This window comes from Pistacia vera, unplaced genomic scaffold (genome assembly GCF_008641045.1).
Source record: "Pistacia vera cultivar Batoury unplaced genomic scaffold, PisVer_v2 Contig234, whole genome shotgun sequence".
NCBI classification, from domain to species: Eukaryota; Viridiplantae; Streptophyta; class Magnoliopsida; order Sapindales; family Anacardiaceae; genus Pistacia; species Pistacia vera.
Genome location: NW_022196040.1, coordinates 570,730 through 589,368, shown reverse-complemented (window position 1 = coordinate 589,368; position 18,639 = coordinate 570,730). Strand labels below are relative to the sequence as shown.

Sequence of the window (18,639 nt, the reverse complement as noted above, 5' to 3'; positions counted from 1 at the left end):
AAAAATAAAAATAATCAGTACACAATGAATCTAAAGAAATCAAAAGAACTAGAGATTATACCTTTAAGATGATAGAAGAGAAAGAGAAAACGAGAGACAGATGTTGAAGAAGGAGCTCTGTGGTGCGGTGAAGAGATATTGTGAGAATATAATGAGCGGAGACGGGGCCTTATATAAGTATATAACAGGTTTTACGAGTTTAGGGCAAACTCAGCGTCTCTTACGTTTAAAAAAATTATTTTTTTGTTTCCTGTTTTTCAAGATACTTTATTTTAAAAAAAATGCGACATTTTGTTTATTTTACTATGCTATTTTAAATATCTGTTTTAATATTTTTAAAATCTAATTCTATTTTATTTAATTCTCAAAATATTAATAATTATTTTTCTCATAAAGATAATTTTTTTTAAAATACTATTTAAAAAAAAAAAACAAATAATAAATCAAACGGAAGCGTATAATTTCATGAAGATCATTATCAAGCCAGCTTTGTGATCATGGGCTTGTCCTTTGCTTAACACATTACTTAACCTAAAATCCAAAATATGTTCCCTACGTAATATGTATGCTCTCCATGGAAAGAAATCTGAAGAAACTTAGCCTAAAAGAAGTATTTTTTATTAAGTTTATTGTTGTTCACATATAAATTCATCCTTTGCTTTTCTTGATGATCAAGGGTACTGGATTCCCAGAATTATCTTCACCAAATTCAATAATTTGTGGACAACTTTGATTTTTAAACAACTGCTTAATCCATTGTTAAGGCAACTGAGTTGGGAATCACATGTGATACAAAAAATTCTTTGATGCTCAATTAATGCCAAATTATTGGGTACAAGTACAACCAGTTCCCAAGCAAATATTATCATGAATTGTTTTTGTTTGTTGTCCCATTTGAGTCACTTAAAAAACTTGATTGGATTGTAGCAGTTGGTTCTTTAAAACAATTACCAATCGTGTTGGCAATCTTTTGTTGATGGCAATGAAGAAAGGAAGAATAATCATAGGCAGTTTGAAAAATGAAAATCCTTTAACATTCAGTGTTACAATTTAAGACGCAAGATGTGCAACTGGTACTAGGTGTCAACTAAAATATGTTAAGGTCTGATTTGAAATTTGACCGGAGCTCTTTCCCACGGTCATACTTTTGCATCCATAAACTTCAGAAACGTGGTTGGGCTCTGGATCAGGTATCTTATTGTCAAAGGCCCATACACATGAGGGCTAAGGCGGCCCTTCTTCGGTGTACAAATAAACAAGAACAAGACCCGAAGCCACACGTTCGACACTGCCACTCAAAACCCGAGAGGTTAGCTCAAGTTACATGTCCCACAACATCTTCAATCTGCCGCAAACCATGCTACCTTAACTTAAGGGATTGTATAAAGTTTCACTTCCCAAAAAATAACCCTTCTGTCAAAACCCGAGAGGTTAGCTCAAGTTACATGTCCCACAACATCTTCAATCTGCCGCAAACCATGCTACCTTAACTTAAGGGATTGTATAAAGTTTCACTTCCCAAAAAATAACCCTTCTGTCAAAACCCGAGAGGTTAGCTCAAGTTACATGTCCCACAACATCTTCAATCTGCCGCAAACCATGCTACCTTAACTTAAGGGATTGTATAAAGTTTCACTTCCCAAAAAATAACCCTTCTGTCAAAACCCGAGAGGTTAGCTCAAGTTACATGTCCCACAACATCTTCAATCTGCCGCAAACCATGCTACCTTAACTTAAGGGATTGTATAAAGTTTCACTTCCCAAAAAATAACCCTTCTGCTTTGTTCTACGAGTAAAGAAAACGCAAGGCTTTAGCATACTTGTAAGACAAAATTTAACTGTTGGAAACATAACAGTAAAGGAAGTATTAAGATTAATTGAAATGTGCATAAACTGATTGGACACCCTGATTACCCAAAAAAAAAAAAAATTGATTTAATTTTGTCTTTACAGAATATGAAATATACACAAAACTTTTCTCTTTTTCAATCTAATTTTTGGAAATACTAATACCATGTGGTCTATGTTCAAATTAATTTAGTTTTATAATATGATAGTGAACGTTTTATTTCGTCTGTTAAAGATATACTTATAAATTTTTACGGTAACGATCCCAAGCATTTGTTATTTGCCTAAACAAGAGAAAGAAAACTAATGCTTATTTATTGTGGAACAGTTAACCAATTCATTAAATATAGTGTTTATAAAAAAATTAAAAAAAAAAAAATGGCTTTGCAAAAGCATAATCTGTAAGTCAATAATTCGCACCAAAGGTGTAAAATGTTGACACAATGAAGGTGTGTTTTGTGACAAAGGAATGAATTATAATCAGGCTTACATAAAATATCCCATGAAATTAGGAGTTGTTTTATATTATTATTTCTCATATATTTCCTTCTTCATCCAATTTAACTTAAATTTTGTATGAATGTATCTCATTATCTAAGAGCTCATCCGATCAATTTTATCATATATGATTATTAAACAACTATATATTATAATAACGATTAATAAATGAAAAACTAAATTAATACATATAAAAAGAAAAACTAGAATAATATACCGTTGAGTGGTGGGGACACAGGCACCATACACTTTTTTATCGTCTAAAGAACTTTCCTTAATTAGTTAATATATTTAAGTAATAAATTTTATAATTTAAAACGTTTACAAACGCTTGGTCTTAATTTTCCACGAGTAGATTAGACATTGACAATTGGACTTGGCCACCTCTTTGACCAGAATATTATTTAAAGCGACAAGACCGATGGCTTGGACCTTAAGGCATACGTACACAATCACGAGCAGCTCCCGTGGTTCTTATATTAATTCAATTTAATTATTAATTAAATTACATATAAAACACGGAATCTATCAAGGCTGACAAATGACAAAGTTTTAATGGCTGCGATGGATATACTAAAAATTGAAAAATATGATTGTTTTAATATTCTCTAAAATTAAATCATATTATATTTAATTCAAAATATTAATAATTATTTTTTTAATAAAAATTTTTAAATTAACAAAAACACCCTCATTCACCCAAGCCACTATCACCCATCAGCTACCACCATCGTCCTCTGACGCCCTAATCTATCCGTTTTCAATCATATTCACCATAAATATGGCCAGAAACGACTAGATCTACGGTCAACAATTATTGGGTGGATAGGGGTATTTTTGTTAATTAATAAACTTTTATTGTAAGGGGTGTTTAGCTAAATTAATAAATGTAGAAGCTTAAAATAATCTAAATGTTAAAAAAAAAAAATGTATCTATTCGATTAAATCATAATCATAATATAATACTATTCAAAAAAACTAAACAAACGGAGCCATATATCTTTATATGAAAAACTTTTTTTGAAAAATCATCAAATGTTTTAATAAAACGCATTTGTAGTATTTTTTCACAAAATTAATTTATTAGAAAATCATTTATATTTATTTGCAGAAGCATTTCAAACGTTTTTAAATAATAAATAATATTTATTTAAATTTCAATATTGTGTGATAAGTATATAAAAGGTAAGAATCTTTTTTAACTCAAAGTTTCAACAATTTGTATCTATCCAATTATATCTCGCCAATGAATTAATTTATTTAAAAATTAATCAATTATTAGAGTCTTTAAATGATTAAAAAAAATATAAATTCAGTAAATATATTGAAATTTGTTTTAACTAAAAAATGTTCTTTAGTGAATTAATATTGAAAATGACCTTTTTTTATTTTTTATTTTAACCAATTAATTTAAAAATAAATGGTTAAATATTTAAATTAAAAGTGTTTTAAAGCATGTCTTAATTTTTAGAGTAAACGACTTTTTCCCACTCAAGGCTTGGCCTAATGACATTTTCCACCCAAAAAGTTTCAAAATACAATTTTGCCACCCACAATATAGATCTGTTAGTAATTTTTGTTATGAAGAAGGGCAAGTTGGTCAAAAGCCCATTTAAGTAAGGGCAGAATAGTCTCTTCTTCTGTTTTCTCCTCTCCTTCGCCACCTCTCTTTTCCTTCTCTCCTTCGCCACCGTCGATGGAGAAAAGAGTCTGAAACTGAATCTTTACCTCAAAGTCAAACTCTGTTTTCTCACAATCTATATCAAATTGGAACTCATCATCTCCCATATCTGCCTAGGGTGAATACACTTCTCTCTCAATCGCCTTGCTTCAATGCAAATAATCTCCAGTTCACTGGGTTCCTCTTCCGTAGCATGAAATTCTCTACTCATCATCTCACCAATTTCAGCAATACAAAGACCAAATTCAGCAGCTTCGTTTAGGAAAATTGTGCAAAGAACCAATACCCGCAAACAAGCCTCTTGGATCATAGGGAGCTCCCTTTGCAGCATTTCAGAGTCACGAACAGGATCAAAGTTTTCTAATGTAATCAAATTTCATCATTTGAAAACGGAATCGAACCCTGAGGCCAATGGATCCACTCAAAATAGGGATCCTCCTAAGTTTTTGGCAAGCTTAGGCCACGGTCATTTGGAATGAGCTTCACCTGACCAAAGTTCCCAACACCATCAAGCTTCCTCACTAAATGGTTTCCCGCATGTCTATCAGTGTTCAAAATTCAAACATCTAATATCCCTATGCAATTCACCACAGTAACTATGAAGCTTGATGTCCCATGATCACTTGCATCAAAATTATGCCTTATGAACTGCTGGAAAGATGCAATCTTACTAACCATAGTCTTTTAGTGAGCCTTGTTCCCATTTACCCCATCATTGACATTGAAGATTGAGTGTGTGATCTTCACTAGGGCAGTGGGAGGCACATTTGCAAAGTGTTCATAATCAAACAGGTGGGGGGTAGGAGATGATGGGAGAGGTGCGGGTGGTGATCGGCGATGGCAGGTGGCTATCATGCCTTCTCAATTCAAACACCAACCCAATAACAAATCACACTCTAAAAACCAATCAAAACACAACACAATCCACAAAAAAACAATACATCCATCAATCAACCCCACAAAACTCCAACCAATCTCATGAAATCGGCGGCAATGGAAAGGTTTGCGACTAGGAGTGAAGTCGGCAGCAAGTGCAGGTGGTGAGGCTACTGGTGGCGGCGAGCTGGCGGGCGGAGGGACAGGGGTGGCGGATTTTGGTGTTGAGGGGTAGGAAAGAAAAGAAAGGAAAAAGAAAGGATATTTTCGACTTTAAAACCAATATGTACTGTATTTAACGAAAATTACTAAAAGAGTTAATTCAAAATTTTAACATTCACGTGTCATAAAAGAGTTAATTTTGAATATGATTTGATGCAACAATACATTTTTTATCGTTAAGTAATTATTATTTAATTAATTAATTTACTTCTTTTACTATTTTAATTTTTATACATGTAATAAGCATTTTTTTTGTGATGGATCTTTTACTAAATAAAGAGGGGCAAAATAAAAATCTATCTTACGTAATGGTTAAATAGTATGTGAGTGAGTGTATTAGGATTTGGAAAGGGTTTCTATATGTAGGAGTCAAAAAAGTTGTTGAAAGATAAAAAAGAAGAAGAAAATGTAGATTGGAATGTTAGATTTAGATTGAAAAAGATTGAAAGTTCAAATAAAAAAATAGTAAGAAAATATATAATGTTGGTTTGAAGGAGTTTAATTCATTATAAGTTAGGGGTGGGCAGATTCGGGTACCGACTCAAATTCAAAGGAATCGAAATCCGAACCAAAAACATAGGCTCTGATTCAGGTACCCGGGTTAATTAATTACCCTCTACTCTAAAAAAAATGATAAATAAACCGTTTAAAAATTATAATATAACTCCATAGTTTAAAAAAATTATAATTCAGTTTTGATTTCGTCTCAAATACTTGGATCTCGATTCTGAATTCATGCAAGGACAAAACTAAAACCGATCGATTCTTGATTTTTAGAACCGAAATCTATCTTATGAGGATCGATTCCAAGTAGGAACTGGAATCGAACCATGCACCAATTCCAGTTTTGACCGATTCTTTTGCACATCCTTAATTATAACTCTAGCTGGTAATAAGACAAAATTATAATCCACAGTAATGATGACGTTTATATTACTTATTTAATATTTATTAAAACCAAAATTATAATATTAAATCTTTTTATTGAATGAGACAAATCACACACGCTACAGTAAAGTAGCTCCTTTATCACAATGTTTGATTACTACGCCACTACGGTTGAGAGTTTAGAATACCGGTACCACCATGGACAGTCAAATGCCTGGCCTGCCCACCCCAGTAGACCTATTAACTATTATTAAACACAAGTAACATCACTAACGGTATTTCTGACTTTTAAACTTTACCAAAGCCAGAAAGCCTATTCTATATTTATGGAGACGTGTTCAGGTTTAATATTATTGTGTATTTTACAAAATAAAAGAAACTATTATTTTCAATTTAAATTATTTTTTTGCAAAGCCCAAATTTTCTCTAACAATGAGAAAAGTCCGCAGCAATCCACATGTCAACAGCGAATTTGTGGTTATGATAATTAAACACGTATCATGTTTTTTTAGAAAATGCTGCGACTTGGAGGAAAAAACGTTTTTATTATCAATTTTATTCTGTGGCAATAAAAATATTTTTTAAGATTTAACGACATTTGAAATATGTTTATTAGGAATAAGAAAATGTTTTAATTCAAAAACATATCCATCTCCGATATATCCTTGCTGTCTCCGACTCCACTTTTGTAATACCACACTGTGGATTTCTTCAACTCAATTCTAAACGTTGTTCTTTTTTTATTTTTTTAATAATCAGTACTATAAGAACCAGTTTTATGTGTACTTAAATTAATTTATTCGGGATGTTAGAACTATCGATCAGATAAGAGTTTTAGTAACTATCCTTACTAGTATTCGATAAATGATTCAAATTTAAAATCTCTTGATTAATATATCTAATAGTTCTTCCTGAACAACTCGATCACTAAGAAATAGTCATTATAAATGTTGTTTTATATTCACATCTAATTTTCTTACAACTAATTTACATCCTGAAAACTTTATTTGTGGCGTCTAAATCTCATTATATTGTATATAAAGCTAAAATTGAGCCCAAAACCAAATTTGACGAATACAATTCTCCACAAATCTTAAAATGATCCTAAAATTAAAACTTACATGAATGAAGGATGGTACAACTGCAACCAATATGAGATGTAGAGATAATGGTTGAGAGTTGAGAGGATAGGTGAGACGAAAAAAATATTCAGTAATGGAACCATTTAATCAATATAACAATACCATGTTTACGGAAACTCATCACTATAAAGTTGGTAACTAAAAAAAATCATTGTCTAAAAAATTTAACACATTTTAAAAACTAAAATGCATTAGAAAACTCAACGCATAGTATAGAATATCAATTTAGCATCAAATTGTGGGCGGACCTAACTAAAACCTAAGGCTACCAAAATCCCGGACCTTTCTTGGTTTAGTCTTATCAAGAAAATTCTTTTATTAAGAAAATAGTCTTGTAATTAGTTTAATCATATAATTGCATATATTTAGATATAACAACAGACAAATTGAAGGGATGGGTCGAAATATTTGAATAACTTGCCGGGCTCCAACTCCATAGAGTCGGGGGATTTTGGATCCCGATTTGAGGCGTGACTTGCGAGTGGCGTCGACGTGAAATCCACGCCAGAGGTCCCAAGTAGTCGACAAAAAGTCGCATTTTATCTTTTACTTATTGTTTTTGTTGTTAGTTACTCTCTGACCTTCCTACTCCCTACGTTCTGATTTCCAAGCCCTCTCATGAGTCATGCTCATGCGGCCTAACCTTTGACGGTCTGATCCGCATAATATTCAAAATTTCAAACCAAATAAACGAGTCAGAAAAAAAAAAAAAAAAGAAGAAAAAAAAAAAAACTCGTTTAGCTTATAGATATAAATAGAGCTTACATATTCAGCTTCAACAAAGATCATTCCCCTCTCTCGGTCTCCACAAAATGAAAAGCCGCACCAACAACACTCCTATTGTATCTTCCAAATGGATTCCTTTTATCTGCTTATCATGTTTCGCTCTTGGAATCATATTCAGTAACAGGTACAGTTTTTTTAGGATTTATGTTCGGAAAATTAGGTTTAAGTTTCCATTTCTGTTTAGGTGAGTTTGATTTTTTTATATATGTGTGTGACGATGATCAGGACGTGGAGCCCGCCGGAATCCTACGGTCAGTTCCTTTCGCGCCAACGTCGTGACCAAGAGTTGCGGATTATCTCCAAAGATTGCGTTACTAATAAAGTATGTTAGATTACCACACAATTTCACTCTCTAATATTCGTCAATTTTTTTTTCAATTTGTGTAAATTTTTTTTTTTTTTTTTTTTTTTGACAGAATCCTAAAGAAGATAAAGAGGTATTAAATGAAGTTATGAAAACCCATGGAGCAGTTCGGTGAGTACAAACAATCTGGTCAATTATAATTTAGCTTAGCTACTTTTGAATTTAGATTAATTTTTTACTAATGAATTTGGTTTCTGCTCTGTGGCTATTTTGGATACGTGTCAGGTCTTTAGACAAGACGATTGCGGTGCTTCAGATGGAATTGGCAGCGTCCCGGAGTTCCCGGGAAAAACCTAGTTTAGAAGGTTCTGTTTCCAATTCAACCAACTTGAACCCACCGAAACCGAAAGTGTTCATGGTTATTGGAATTAATACTGCTTTTAGTAGTAGGAAGCGGCGTGATTCTGTTAGAGAGACTTGGATGCCTCAAGGTATCTTTTGTTTCTGATGGTATGATTTGAGTTGATTTTGTTCGTTGTTCATTTTTTTTTTTTTTTTTAAATTGATTGTTGTGTTTCTTTAGGAGAAAAGCTTGTTCAATTGGAGCGTGAGAAGGGAATTGTCGTCCGGTTCATGATTGGCCACAGGTAAAATAGCTTTGGTATAAAATACTAGTTTAATTTCATGAATTGTGAAAGATTAGTGATTGAATAGGTTATACAAGAAATTTGAGTATAACAAATTCTAGCTCTGTTCCTTTTCTGGGGCCTCTTTTTATACATTTGTTCAGACTCCAATTTCTTCTTCTAAGAATTAAAATTAACTTGCAAACTATTTGTCTGTGTTGCAGTCATTCTGTCCGTGACAGAACTGACTTGCTGATTTTGTGGGAGCCTTTTCCATGCCATGTGCTTTATAAATTGCAGTTCTAGAATTGAAAGTTGACCTGTTGACCGTAATAGTTTGAAGAAAAAGAATATGGTCAGATTTTTGTAAAACATCCAATTTAGTCTGATCCATTAAAAATAACCTGGGCTCATGGGGACACTGGTAACTAAAATGACGTTAGGACATAATAGCTGTTAGTTATTTGAATTAAGAGTTAACTAAAAAATTCTAAGAAAGAATATTGGTTGACTTAGCTGTCCCACTCTTTTGATTGCATTGTTTCTATGTGCTTGATGTTTCCTGTGTTAGTTTCTAAACGACAAACTCTATAAATATGTGTATGTGTTGTCAGGTGGAATTTAGATTGTTAATGCTAGAAAGCTACTTATAATGACATGTTATTAGGCTTGATTGTGAGGACTTCTGGCACTTTCTACCATTCTACACCTCATTTGTTTCATATGTTGCATATATAATTTGTGATAGTAACTAAATATTGACAAGAGTGGTGTGCATTTGATCAAATTGGGAACTGAACCAAAGTGTTATCTGCCTTATTTGATACAGTGCAACATCCAACAGCATTTTAGATAAAGCTATTGATTCAGAAGATGCTCAGCACAAGGACTTCCTGCGGCTGGTAAGAAGTGAACATAAAGTGGTTGTGTATGTTTGGAAAATCTATGAATTTTGCCAGGACTTTGTGTCAACTTCTATTATCTTGTAGGAGCACATTGAAGGATATCATGAATTGTCTGCGAAAACAAAAACTTTCTTTACCACTGCTGTTGCAAAATGGGATGCTGACTTCTATGTTAAAGTGGATGATGATGTCCATGTTAATCTAGGTATGCAGTTTTGCTGAAAATTTAAGTTTCCATTTCATTATTGAATGATACATACTTTTTAACTGCCATTTCTGAGTTTGATTTTCTATATCTTGCTTGTGTAGGTATGCTAGCTACTACTCTTGCTCATCACCGTACAAAGCCCAGAGTTTATATGGGCTGTATGAAATCTGGACCTGTTCTTTCTCAAAAGTAAGTCCCCTGCTTTATGTTAATGATAATTTTACTGTTGAATTTACTTCATGTCATGCATGCAGAGTTGTTGTATAAATCTTATTTAATTCTTTACTTTCCCCAGGCACGTCAAGTACCATGAACCAGAGTACTGGAAATTTGGAGAAGAGGGGAATAAATACTTCCGACATGCAACTGGGCAGATATATGCGATTTCGAAGGATCTTGCCACATATATCTCTATCAACCAGTAAGCATTGTGAATTCTTGTGAAAGTAGCCTAATTTGTTACATTGAGAGCTACCTTGTTAAGGTTTCTAGTCCAGTGTCCATAATGCTCTAATTTAGCATATAAGTGCTGATCTAACAATACAATTTCTTGTTTACTCATGCCTAAACCAAAGAACCATGCTCTTGACATTTTGTCTGTCAGTGTCTTCATTTTAGTCATTAAAAACATGTATATCTTACAAGTTGGTATAAAATTTCGGTACTACTGCACTGTATTTTGTTAAAATTGATCATTTGGAACGTGTAAAAAGCCAAATCACAATGAAAATGCCAAGGACTATTCAAATGTAATTCCATGCCTATATGTTTAAAACAGATTGGTTTAGATCTGGTAGCTTTTCAACTTTTTGCTTTTGCATATACAGTGAGCCAGCTAACACCTTGGCTGTGATCTTTGTGACTGCAGGCCTATATTGCATAAGTTTGCCAATGAAGATGTGTCACTTGGTTCGTGGTTTATAGGTCTCGAGGTTGAGCACATTGATGACCACAATATGTGTTGTGGGACTCCACCAGGTATGATTTTGAAAAATTATGACTGCTATGTTTTATACCAATCCCAGACCTAAATATAATAACTTCTGACGTACTAGATGGGGATGGGACATCCTAGAAACAACAAAATGGAAGGGATATTAGTATATTTATACTGATAGATTACCAGTTGGGAGATTTGTGAACCATTCAATGATGAAACTTAGCATCATTATGGTTATATCATCTGATATGTTTTTATATGCAGATGTGATGCTTTAAGATATTTTTTGCATTTAGGAAGTTAAGTATCAACTGTGCATCCTAAGCTCGGGTTATTTATCCACATTAGGTTGGGTCCCTTATGGATGTGAATCTTGATCCATTTTGTGACATCCATGTCAGGAATACTGTGTTTATTGAGATCTGGCCACTCAATTCTACTTGAATAGTCCATAAGTTCATTAGGTTGTATGGTTTTTCCTTGTTTTTTAAATTTGCATGTATTGTATCTGCCTCTGCAGATTGTGAGTGGAAAGCACAGGCAGGAAACGTATGCATTGCATCATTTGATTGGAGCTGCAGTGGAATCTGTAAGTCTGTGGAGAAACTAAAATTCGTACATGAAAAGTGCGGTGAAGGAGATGCTGTTGTTTGGAGTGCCCAGTTTTGAATCAATACAAGTGGAAGTGTTTCACAGGTGATCAACAAGAGATGAAAATTACTGACTTTGAGATAGGGAAAGGAGTGGAATTAGATGGGAAATACAAGTCAATAATAGTTCAAATTTTTGGAGGTTACATGGTAGTTCTTGAAAGCGAGAGACCCCTGGGCATTTGTTGTATAAGAGTTGACTCTTCAACCCGCTCGCAGGTGCCTAGATGTGAACCTGAAACAAATGGTACGTTCAAGATATGTTCTTCCCACACAAGTTTGAGGACACAATACATGGCTATTTATACACAAAATTAATTTATACTTTTCTTATTGTTCAAATTTATGAATTGAATGTAATTTTCTAGATAGGTGAATTGTTGTCAAAAGGCTTAATGTACGGCCACATATTTTGTTCCTCAAACTTGCAACACCCTGTCTCGTGATAAAAAGAATGGCACTAGCCCTGTTGAAATTCCATGATAAGTTATGTGATATATATTTTTTCTTCGTCTTTTATCTTTTCATTTCCTTTTGGTAATAGTACATTACATTATTGTAAAATATTTTCCATGTTAGTAGTGGAGTACTGGAAATGTATTGTAGATGTTGAATGTAACAGATTGTGATTCTCCTGATGTTGGAGGAATCCTTTTGCAGGGTGTTTGTGAAAATCTGAATATAGCATTTCTCATTTATAATGTAAGAATGCAAGGTTGTTTTTTGTTTTTCATATGTTTTAGTGGCAAAATGCTGGCATTCGCCAGTGTAGTAACTTGATGCTTTCAATATCTAGGTGATGAAATTGCAATCAACAAAATAAATATATTGGTATTGGATCGTATGTTTTCCTCTGAACATGATGGTGTCAATCATGGTGACAGATGAAATATACAATTAACTCTTGCAATCAAGGCAGTTATGACATAGTTACTACAACCTTTCAATTTTCAACAAAAACTTGAAATTTCAGAATTCTTTATACTCAATCTCAAAGCTCCTAAAGTTTTAGATGTTCAGATGTTCTACTCCTTCCATGCATGTACACGGCTGCGTCTCTCAGGAAATATTTTGACAAGAAACTTACAGGAACAGAAAACAGATAATTATTGTTACAAAATTGAGCGTTTTTTAATCATTTTGATGTCATGTTACTCTCTCAGGAACAATGGAGGTTCCTGCGGCTCTGTAATAACTAATAACTAATAAGTGATTTTCTTTTTCTCCCAATTTTTTTAATATATAATTACAAGTAAATCCAATAAATTTTCGAGTCTAGGAAGCAAAATCTTGCATCTTTTACTCGGAGTTCTAAAGAGCATAAGTTGTAACAACTAACAAACCGGGAATTGAAATAATTTTCCATGAAGAGGTTGCGATTTGTCGGATTAATCTTCAATATGAAGGCTGCCCGGCAATTTTTCATGGGAAGAACAAACTGGCCTTTGTAAATAAAATTTAGACATTTTTTTTTTGTCAATTGATGCTTGAGTTACTGTATTACAAAATCATTGGACGGTAATAAAATAAAATTGTTCCCAAGGTTATTGGGCTCATCTTTGAAGTCTCCACTTACTCCATTACCAAATATCAAAAACAACCTTAGACATCTGTTAATGCCACTTATGTCCATAATCAAATCATTAGCTTTTCACCTGCTGCTCCATCTGGAGACATCATACACTGCTCAAACTCTCCGCCGCTCTCTCATCATTGCAAGCTCTCATTATTTTTTTTCAACAATCGGACGGTGGAAGTTCAATGGAGAACGCGGACGTTTTCTTGGGCCTGCACGACTTTCTAGAACGCATGCGCCAACCCTCTGCCGCCGATTTCGTCAAATCCATCAAGAGGTCATCTCCTTCTCTTTCTTGTTCTTTTTGAGCTTGCGATTTTCTTTTTCTAAGTTGATCGGTACAAATTTTATTTTGAATTCAGCTATTGCTGTCATCTGTCTGATATCTTGACTTTTAAATTAAGTCAATGCTTGTAATTCTTCCGCCAGGGCCGGTTAGATGAGCGTTTTTTCTGTGCATATAAATGAGCCGATGAATTAATGAAATTTTAAAATATGGCAACTCTTTTTAACATCTAAAGAAGATTATAATGGATAAACTTAACTTTGATGAATTGATGTTTGCTAAGTATTTTAAAACTCTAAGACATTGTAGTGTAAAATGTGGTTCAGCGAGAATTCTTCACTGTTTCATCGGCGTTTTTGGCAAAAAACCAATAGTTTCTTGCTTCTAGTCCTAAGGAGGGTTGTGGGGCACTTGATTTGGAAACGTTGTTGATGAGGTTGGTGACATTATAATTGATTGCCGGAAGTTTGTGACTAAAAATAGCAAATAAAGAGACATACAGAATGTGTATCAGCGTTAGTTACACAGTGTCAAATAGATGTTCAATATAGCTGATTGCTAGAACCAAGTAGAGGTTTAATTTGGAATCCATCAGGGAGATAGAAACAAATGTAAGGAAATTAGTTAGGTAGCAAATTGCTTGACTAATTTTGGTTAATTGTGATCTATGAAACTCACAGGTCATGATAATGCTAGATTTGAGCTAGAGGGCTAAGCCAAGGTGGGGGGCTGTTTATTAAATATATAAATCTCTATATTGCAGCATTTTTTTTTTAAACTGCATATTGTTATTGTTTTTGAGGCAGTAATGCTCGAGGTTTTGAATGTGAAATGTTTTCTTGCAGTTTCATTGTGTCATTCTCAAACAATGCTCCTGATCCAGAAAGGGATAGTGCCGCAGTGCAGGAGTTCTTTTCCAATATGGAAGCCGCTTTCAGGGCTCATCCACTTTGGGCTGGTTGTTCAGAGGAGGAGCTGGAGAGTGCCGGTGAAGTGAGTAACTAGGTTTTTACTTGTATGACATCTCTTTATAAATAGATTATGGTAGCTTGACGTTTCCTTTTGGGTGTTTGTGTGTGTGTGACCCTATATAACATAGAGAGAATTTAAAGCCAGGGTAGTGACATGGAAAGACTAAATAATAATATTGTCATAAAATGGAGATTAAATCCAAAAAAAAAGAAAAAAAAAATCTGAAACGTGAATCTGTTTTTTGATCCTTGTGAAGTGATGGACTGTTAATAGCTACTAGATTAGATCATATTGTAGATTACTCACCGTTAGTACCTGCCAAATAAATTCTTAGATTTCTCTTCTACCTCTGAGACTGAGAACCACATAGTGAAAGGACAATGGCCATCTAAGATGATTTTTGAAATCCCTTCGATGCCAACTAATCATGAGATTACTCTGAAAGAGATATTGGCAATGAGACCTAGAATATATTGTGGGTGTCTTTTTAGATTTTTGAGAGAAGGGGTTTACCCATCCTTCTATAATTACCGATGAAACAAACTGTGTTTGGGGCTTGAAGGAGCCAAAGGGGATTTTGCTGACATTTGTGGTGATCTAAACTAAAAGAGAGCAAAACAATTTCATTTCAGTCCAATGATAATATTTTTGTGAATCTTGGATCTATTGGCTTTGGCCTTTTGGCCACAATAACTGCTTTAAAGGAAATTGAATCATGCAAATATATGGAAGATAATTATTGTCAAAGTCTGTTATAGAACTACTACATAACTTGATGCTGTACAGCGTAAATTTCATATCTATTTGGACTTACGTCCTGGTTATAATTTCTTATATGGATGGTACTTCTTATTATGTTGACTTGTTTACCTCTGGGTTCTTTATATACAGGGATTGGAGAAGTATGTAATGACAAAATTATTTACCCGTGTATTTGCATCAATTGCTGATGATGTAAAATTTGATGAAAATTTTTATGAGAAGACTGCTTTGGTTCAACAATTCATTCGGCCTGAATATTTGGATATTAAATCAACCTTTCAAAACGAATCATCATGGCTGGTAAGTGGAAGAATTTACATCTCAAAAGATTTTTTATCTAATCTGTAGAGCACCTCTCCATCTAGATGGTTGGCTTATTGGACTTTGTTGACAGTATAAGCATGTTCCACGTGGACACTTATGACATTTACAATCCATTCTTTGAATTTTTTTTGGACATTTAGGATTTGTGTTGGATGCTATTTTCATGTAGGAGGCAACATTTATACTTTGTTTCATACTCTTTGTGAGTCATTGTTACTCAGGAAAGGCTCACATGCTATATTTGTCTTTTCATATTAGTACAATTTTGGGAAACATGTTATATAGCTCTTTTCTCCTTGAGTTGTCATCCTTGCATTCGATACTTAGTATGATGCTTGGTTTTCTCGTGTAGAAGTAACCCTATATGTGTCAGACAATTTTTCCAAAGTCCAATAGTTGACCTCCCATTCCTCTGCTTCTCTTTTTGAGATCACTCTAAGCCATGTTCAGTATGTATTTAGCAATATCTGGAGGTTAATTGTTATTTTAGTCTCATAAACGAGAGCAGAATGTGAGATTGCTTCCAAAATAGTTGTCAATAATGTTGAAATGATGTAATGCATAATGGATGTTAAATTATACATGCTTTAAAAGTATTTGACAGGTTCTTTTAACAAGTATGAGTTTTTTGTGGATACACTAAACCATGATATTTGACATGCTGTGAGGATACATGCTTTTGTAATTTCATTGATTTGAAGTCATTTAGTTTGTAATGGCGAAAAGTATATCTTTTAGCTTTCAACTGAATTTCCCACATTTACAAGGGAAAAGAACAAGTGGACACCTATTTTGGCTGTTAGTAGCAGCTTTGACTTGAAGAACCTAATGATATCTTTCTGGGTTCATTTATTTCAATATTGTCTTACCGCTGCATCTTTATTTTAAATTGTCAGCTTGCACAGAAAGAGCTGCAGAAGATAAATATGTACAAGGCTCCAAGAGATAAGCTTGTATGTATTCTCAATTGTTGCAAGGTTATCAACAATTTACTCCTTAATGCTTCCATAGCTTCAAATGAGAATCCCCCTGGCGCTGATGAATTTCTTCCGGTCCTAATTTATGTTACTATAAAGGTGAGATCAATATTTTAACTGTGATTACATTATCTACATATTGTAATTCACATGACATGGCATACGTAACACTGAGTTACTCAATCCTTGTCATCACTGAGTCTCTTATCTACTTCTCATCATTGAGCTGGTAGAAGATTAAACTATGAATATTATCATGATAGAAACTTTCGCAGACGCATGAAGGCAAAACTTTTTTTGTTGTGGTTCTATGTTTAAACAAAAATCTACAACCAAAATAATTGATGGATGTACAGCTATGTGTTTTCACACTGTCATATGTTTACATTTAGAGTTGAAAAGTCATTTTAAATGTGATCTATATTTAATAGCTATATAAGAATTACTTTGTATGGCTGATATTTTTTCAGGCAAACCCTCCACAGCTACACTCGAATCTGTTGTATATTCAAAGATTCAGGTCTCAATCCCGGTTGGTTGGAGAAGCAGCCTACTTTTTCACTAACATGCTCTCTGCAGAGTCTTTCATCTCAAACATTGATGCACAAGCCCTTTCGATGGAGGAGTCTGAGTTTGAAAAGAATATGGAATCTGCTCGAGCCCTACTATCTGGTCTTTCGACAGATATGGATGGCCTGTCTGATCAAAGTGTAGGACAAATTTCTAGAGAAGAACTTATAGAATCCAAACATCATGCACTAAATTCTAAGAAGGAAAAGGAACCTGTGATACGGTCCAAATCTTCCGATACAAAGTCTGGAGGTAAGAAAGTAGCATTTGCAAAAGATCAGGCACCAATAACAAAAGTTCCATCCCTCTCAGAGTTGGAGAATAAAGGGGCAAACATGCTTTTGAAGGAGGACAAGGCAAACAAAATCTTTCAGGAGTATCCATACTTGTTTGCCCATGTTGGTGACCTTACAATTGACAATGTAGAAGACCTGCTGAATAATTATAAGCAACTTGTTTTTAAATACGTTTGTCTTTCCAAAGGGTTGGGTGGTGCTACTCCCTCACTTCCTTCATTGGATTTGCATACTCAAGCCCAACCTCATGCTGAAACTGTGAAGGAATCTGAAGATCGTAGAACATCAGAGCTGAATGATGAATCACACAAAAATACCAGCGGCTCAGATGATGGTTCTAATCAAGCTTTAGTTTCTGGTGAAGATATTGCCGAATCCCAGTTGCTGGAGGATGGGGCAAATGTACATGAAGATGGGAAAAATGATGAGACTTCTCAATGACCATCTTCTGGAAAGGCATTTCGTGTAGACAAATGTTGAGTCTTCAATGGGGTAGCCAGGCAATTAGGCTCTTTCTTTCTCTTGTCTTGCAGTGGAAAGCTAATTTTGATAAAAATAGCATTGGGTTGCGGAGAGTGGTACATGCTGTCTGAATATTCCAAGTGAATCATAGAAGTGCAATGAGAAAATCAAGGGAAGATGTGGGAATATCGCATTGGAAGTTCATCAAATAGAATTCCTGAGAAGATGCATATTTCGGGTGCTGGTCTCTCCGTTCAACCTAACTCAGAAATGTATATCCATCATGCATTCAAGGTACTATCGTTTATGGTTGGCTCAGGATTAAAAGCTATAGGAGCTTGAAACATAGGAAGGATAGTTCACATATAGCTTCGGGGATGAAAATGTGGGGGATGGCCCCATGGTAACGCAGTCCCTGCTTAACTGTGTTTGACCGAAGAGTATTAAATTTTCATCAATGAACATGAAAATTTTTATTTATCTGTTGCCAGAAGATAAAAAATTAATGAATCACCATTCGTTAATCTCTAAGAAAAGTTGCCCCATCAGGAAAGAAACCTGAAAAATGTATAATTGTAAGTTCCCTTTCCCTTTAATTCTGAAATTTCATATTGACCAAAAAATTAGGGTACTGATTTCTGAGGTGGGTTTATTATGAGATTAACTTGCCGGTGGTTCTTTTAATTTCTTAAACTTGAATCATAGCAATCTTTTTACAGGGATTGCATTAACTTGAACCTTTTACTTTGTTGAGCAACTTTACAAAGCGCAACGAAATATCTGCTTTCCGGTGAAGGTGCAATACTACTGAATGTTTAATAACCAACCCAAGGTAAAATC

General features: G+C 34.1%; 2 protein-coding genes across 2 annotated transcripts; both read left to right on the top strand.

The window, feature by feature from the left end:
- Nucleotides 1-7,917: 7,917 nt before the first annotated feature.
- On the top strand, nucleotides 7,918-11,622 carry LOC116131527 (beta-1,3-galactosyltransferase 7). Its single transcript, XM_031417170.1, has 11 exons — nucleotides 7,918-8,065; nucleotides 8,167-8,263; nucleotides 8,358-8,416; nucleotides 8,531-8,736; nucleotides 8,829-8,892; nucleotides 9,701-9,773; nucleotides 9,861-9,981; nucleotides 10,086-10,173; nucleotides 10,280-10,405; nucleotides 10,853-10,962; nucleotides 11,445-11,622. Exons 1-11 carry the CDS (start codon nucleotides 7,968-7,970, stop codon nucleotides 11,591-11,593), a joined length of 1,191 nt encoding a protein of 396 aa, XP_031273030.1. The 5' UTR covers nucleotides 7,918-7,967; the 3' UTR covers nucleotides 11,594-11,622.
- Nucleotides 11,623-13,210: 1,588 nt separating this feature from the next.
- LOC116131566 (vacuolar protein sorting-associated protein 9A) lies at nucleotides 13,211-18,372 on the top strand. The gene is made up of 5 exons (XM_031417218.1): nucleotides 13,211-13,427; nucleotides 14,282-14,429; nucleotides 15,300-15,470; nucleotides 16,391-16,570; nucleotides 16,942-18,372. Exons 1-5 carry the CDS (start codon nucleotides 13,336-13,338, stop codon nucleotides 17,776-17,778), a joined length of 1,428 nt encoding a protein of 475 aa, XP_031273078.1. The 5' UTR covers nucleotides 13,211-13,335; the 3' UTR covers nucleotides 17,779-18,372.
- Nucleotides 18,373-18,639: the final 267 nt, after the last annotated feature.

Coding starts and splice junctions, on each gene's coding strand:
- LOC116131527 (XM_031417170.1), top strand. CDS start 7,968: ATGAAAAGCCGCACCAACAACACTCCTATTGTATCTTCCAAATGGATT. Junction 8,417..8,530: donor AAAACCCATGGAGCAGTTCG/GTGAGTACAAAC, acceptor GATACGTGTCAG/GTCTTTAGACAAGACGATTG. Junction 10,406..10,852: donor ACATATATCTCTATCAACCA/GTAAGCATTGTG, acceptor TTGTGACTGCAG/GCCTATATTGCATAAGTTTG.
- LOC116131566 (XM_031417218.1), top strand. CDS start 13,336: ATGGAGAACGCGGACGTTTTCTTGGGCCTGCACGACTTTCTAGAACGC. Junction 15,471..16,390: donor AAAACGAATCATCATGGCTG/GTAAGTGGAAGA, acceptor TTAAATTGTCAG/CTTGCACAGAAAGAGCTGCA. Junction 16,571..16,941: donor TAATTTATGTTACTATAAAG/GTGAGATCAATA, acceptor ATATTTTTTCAG/GCAAACCCTCCACAGCTACA.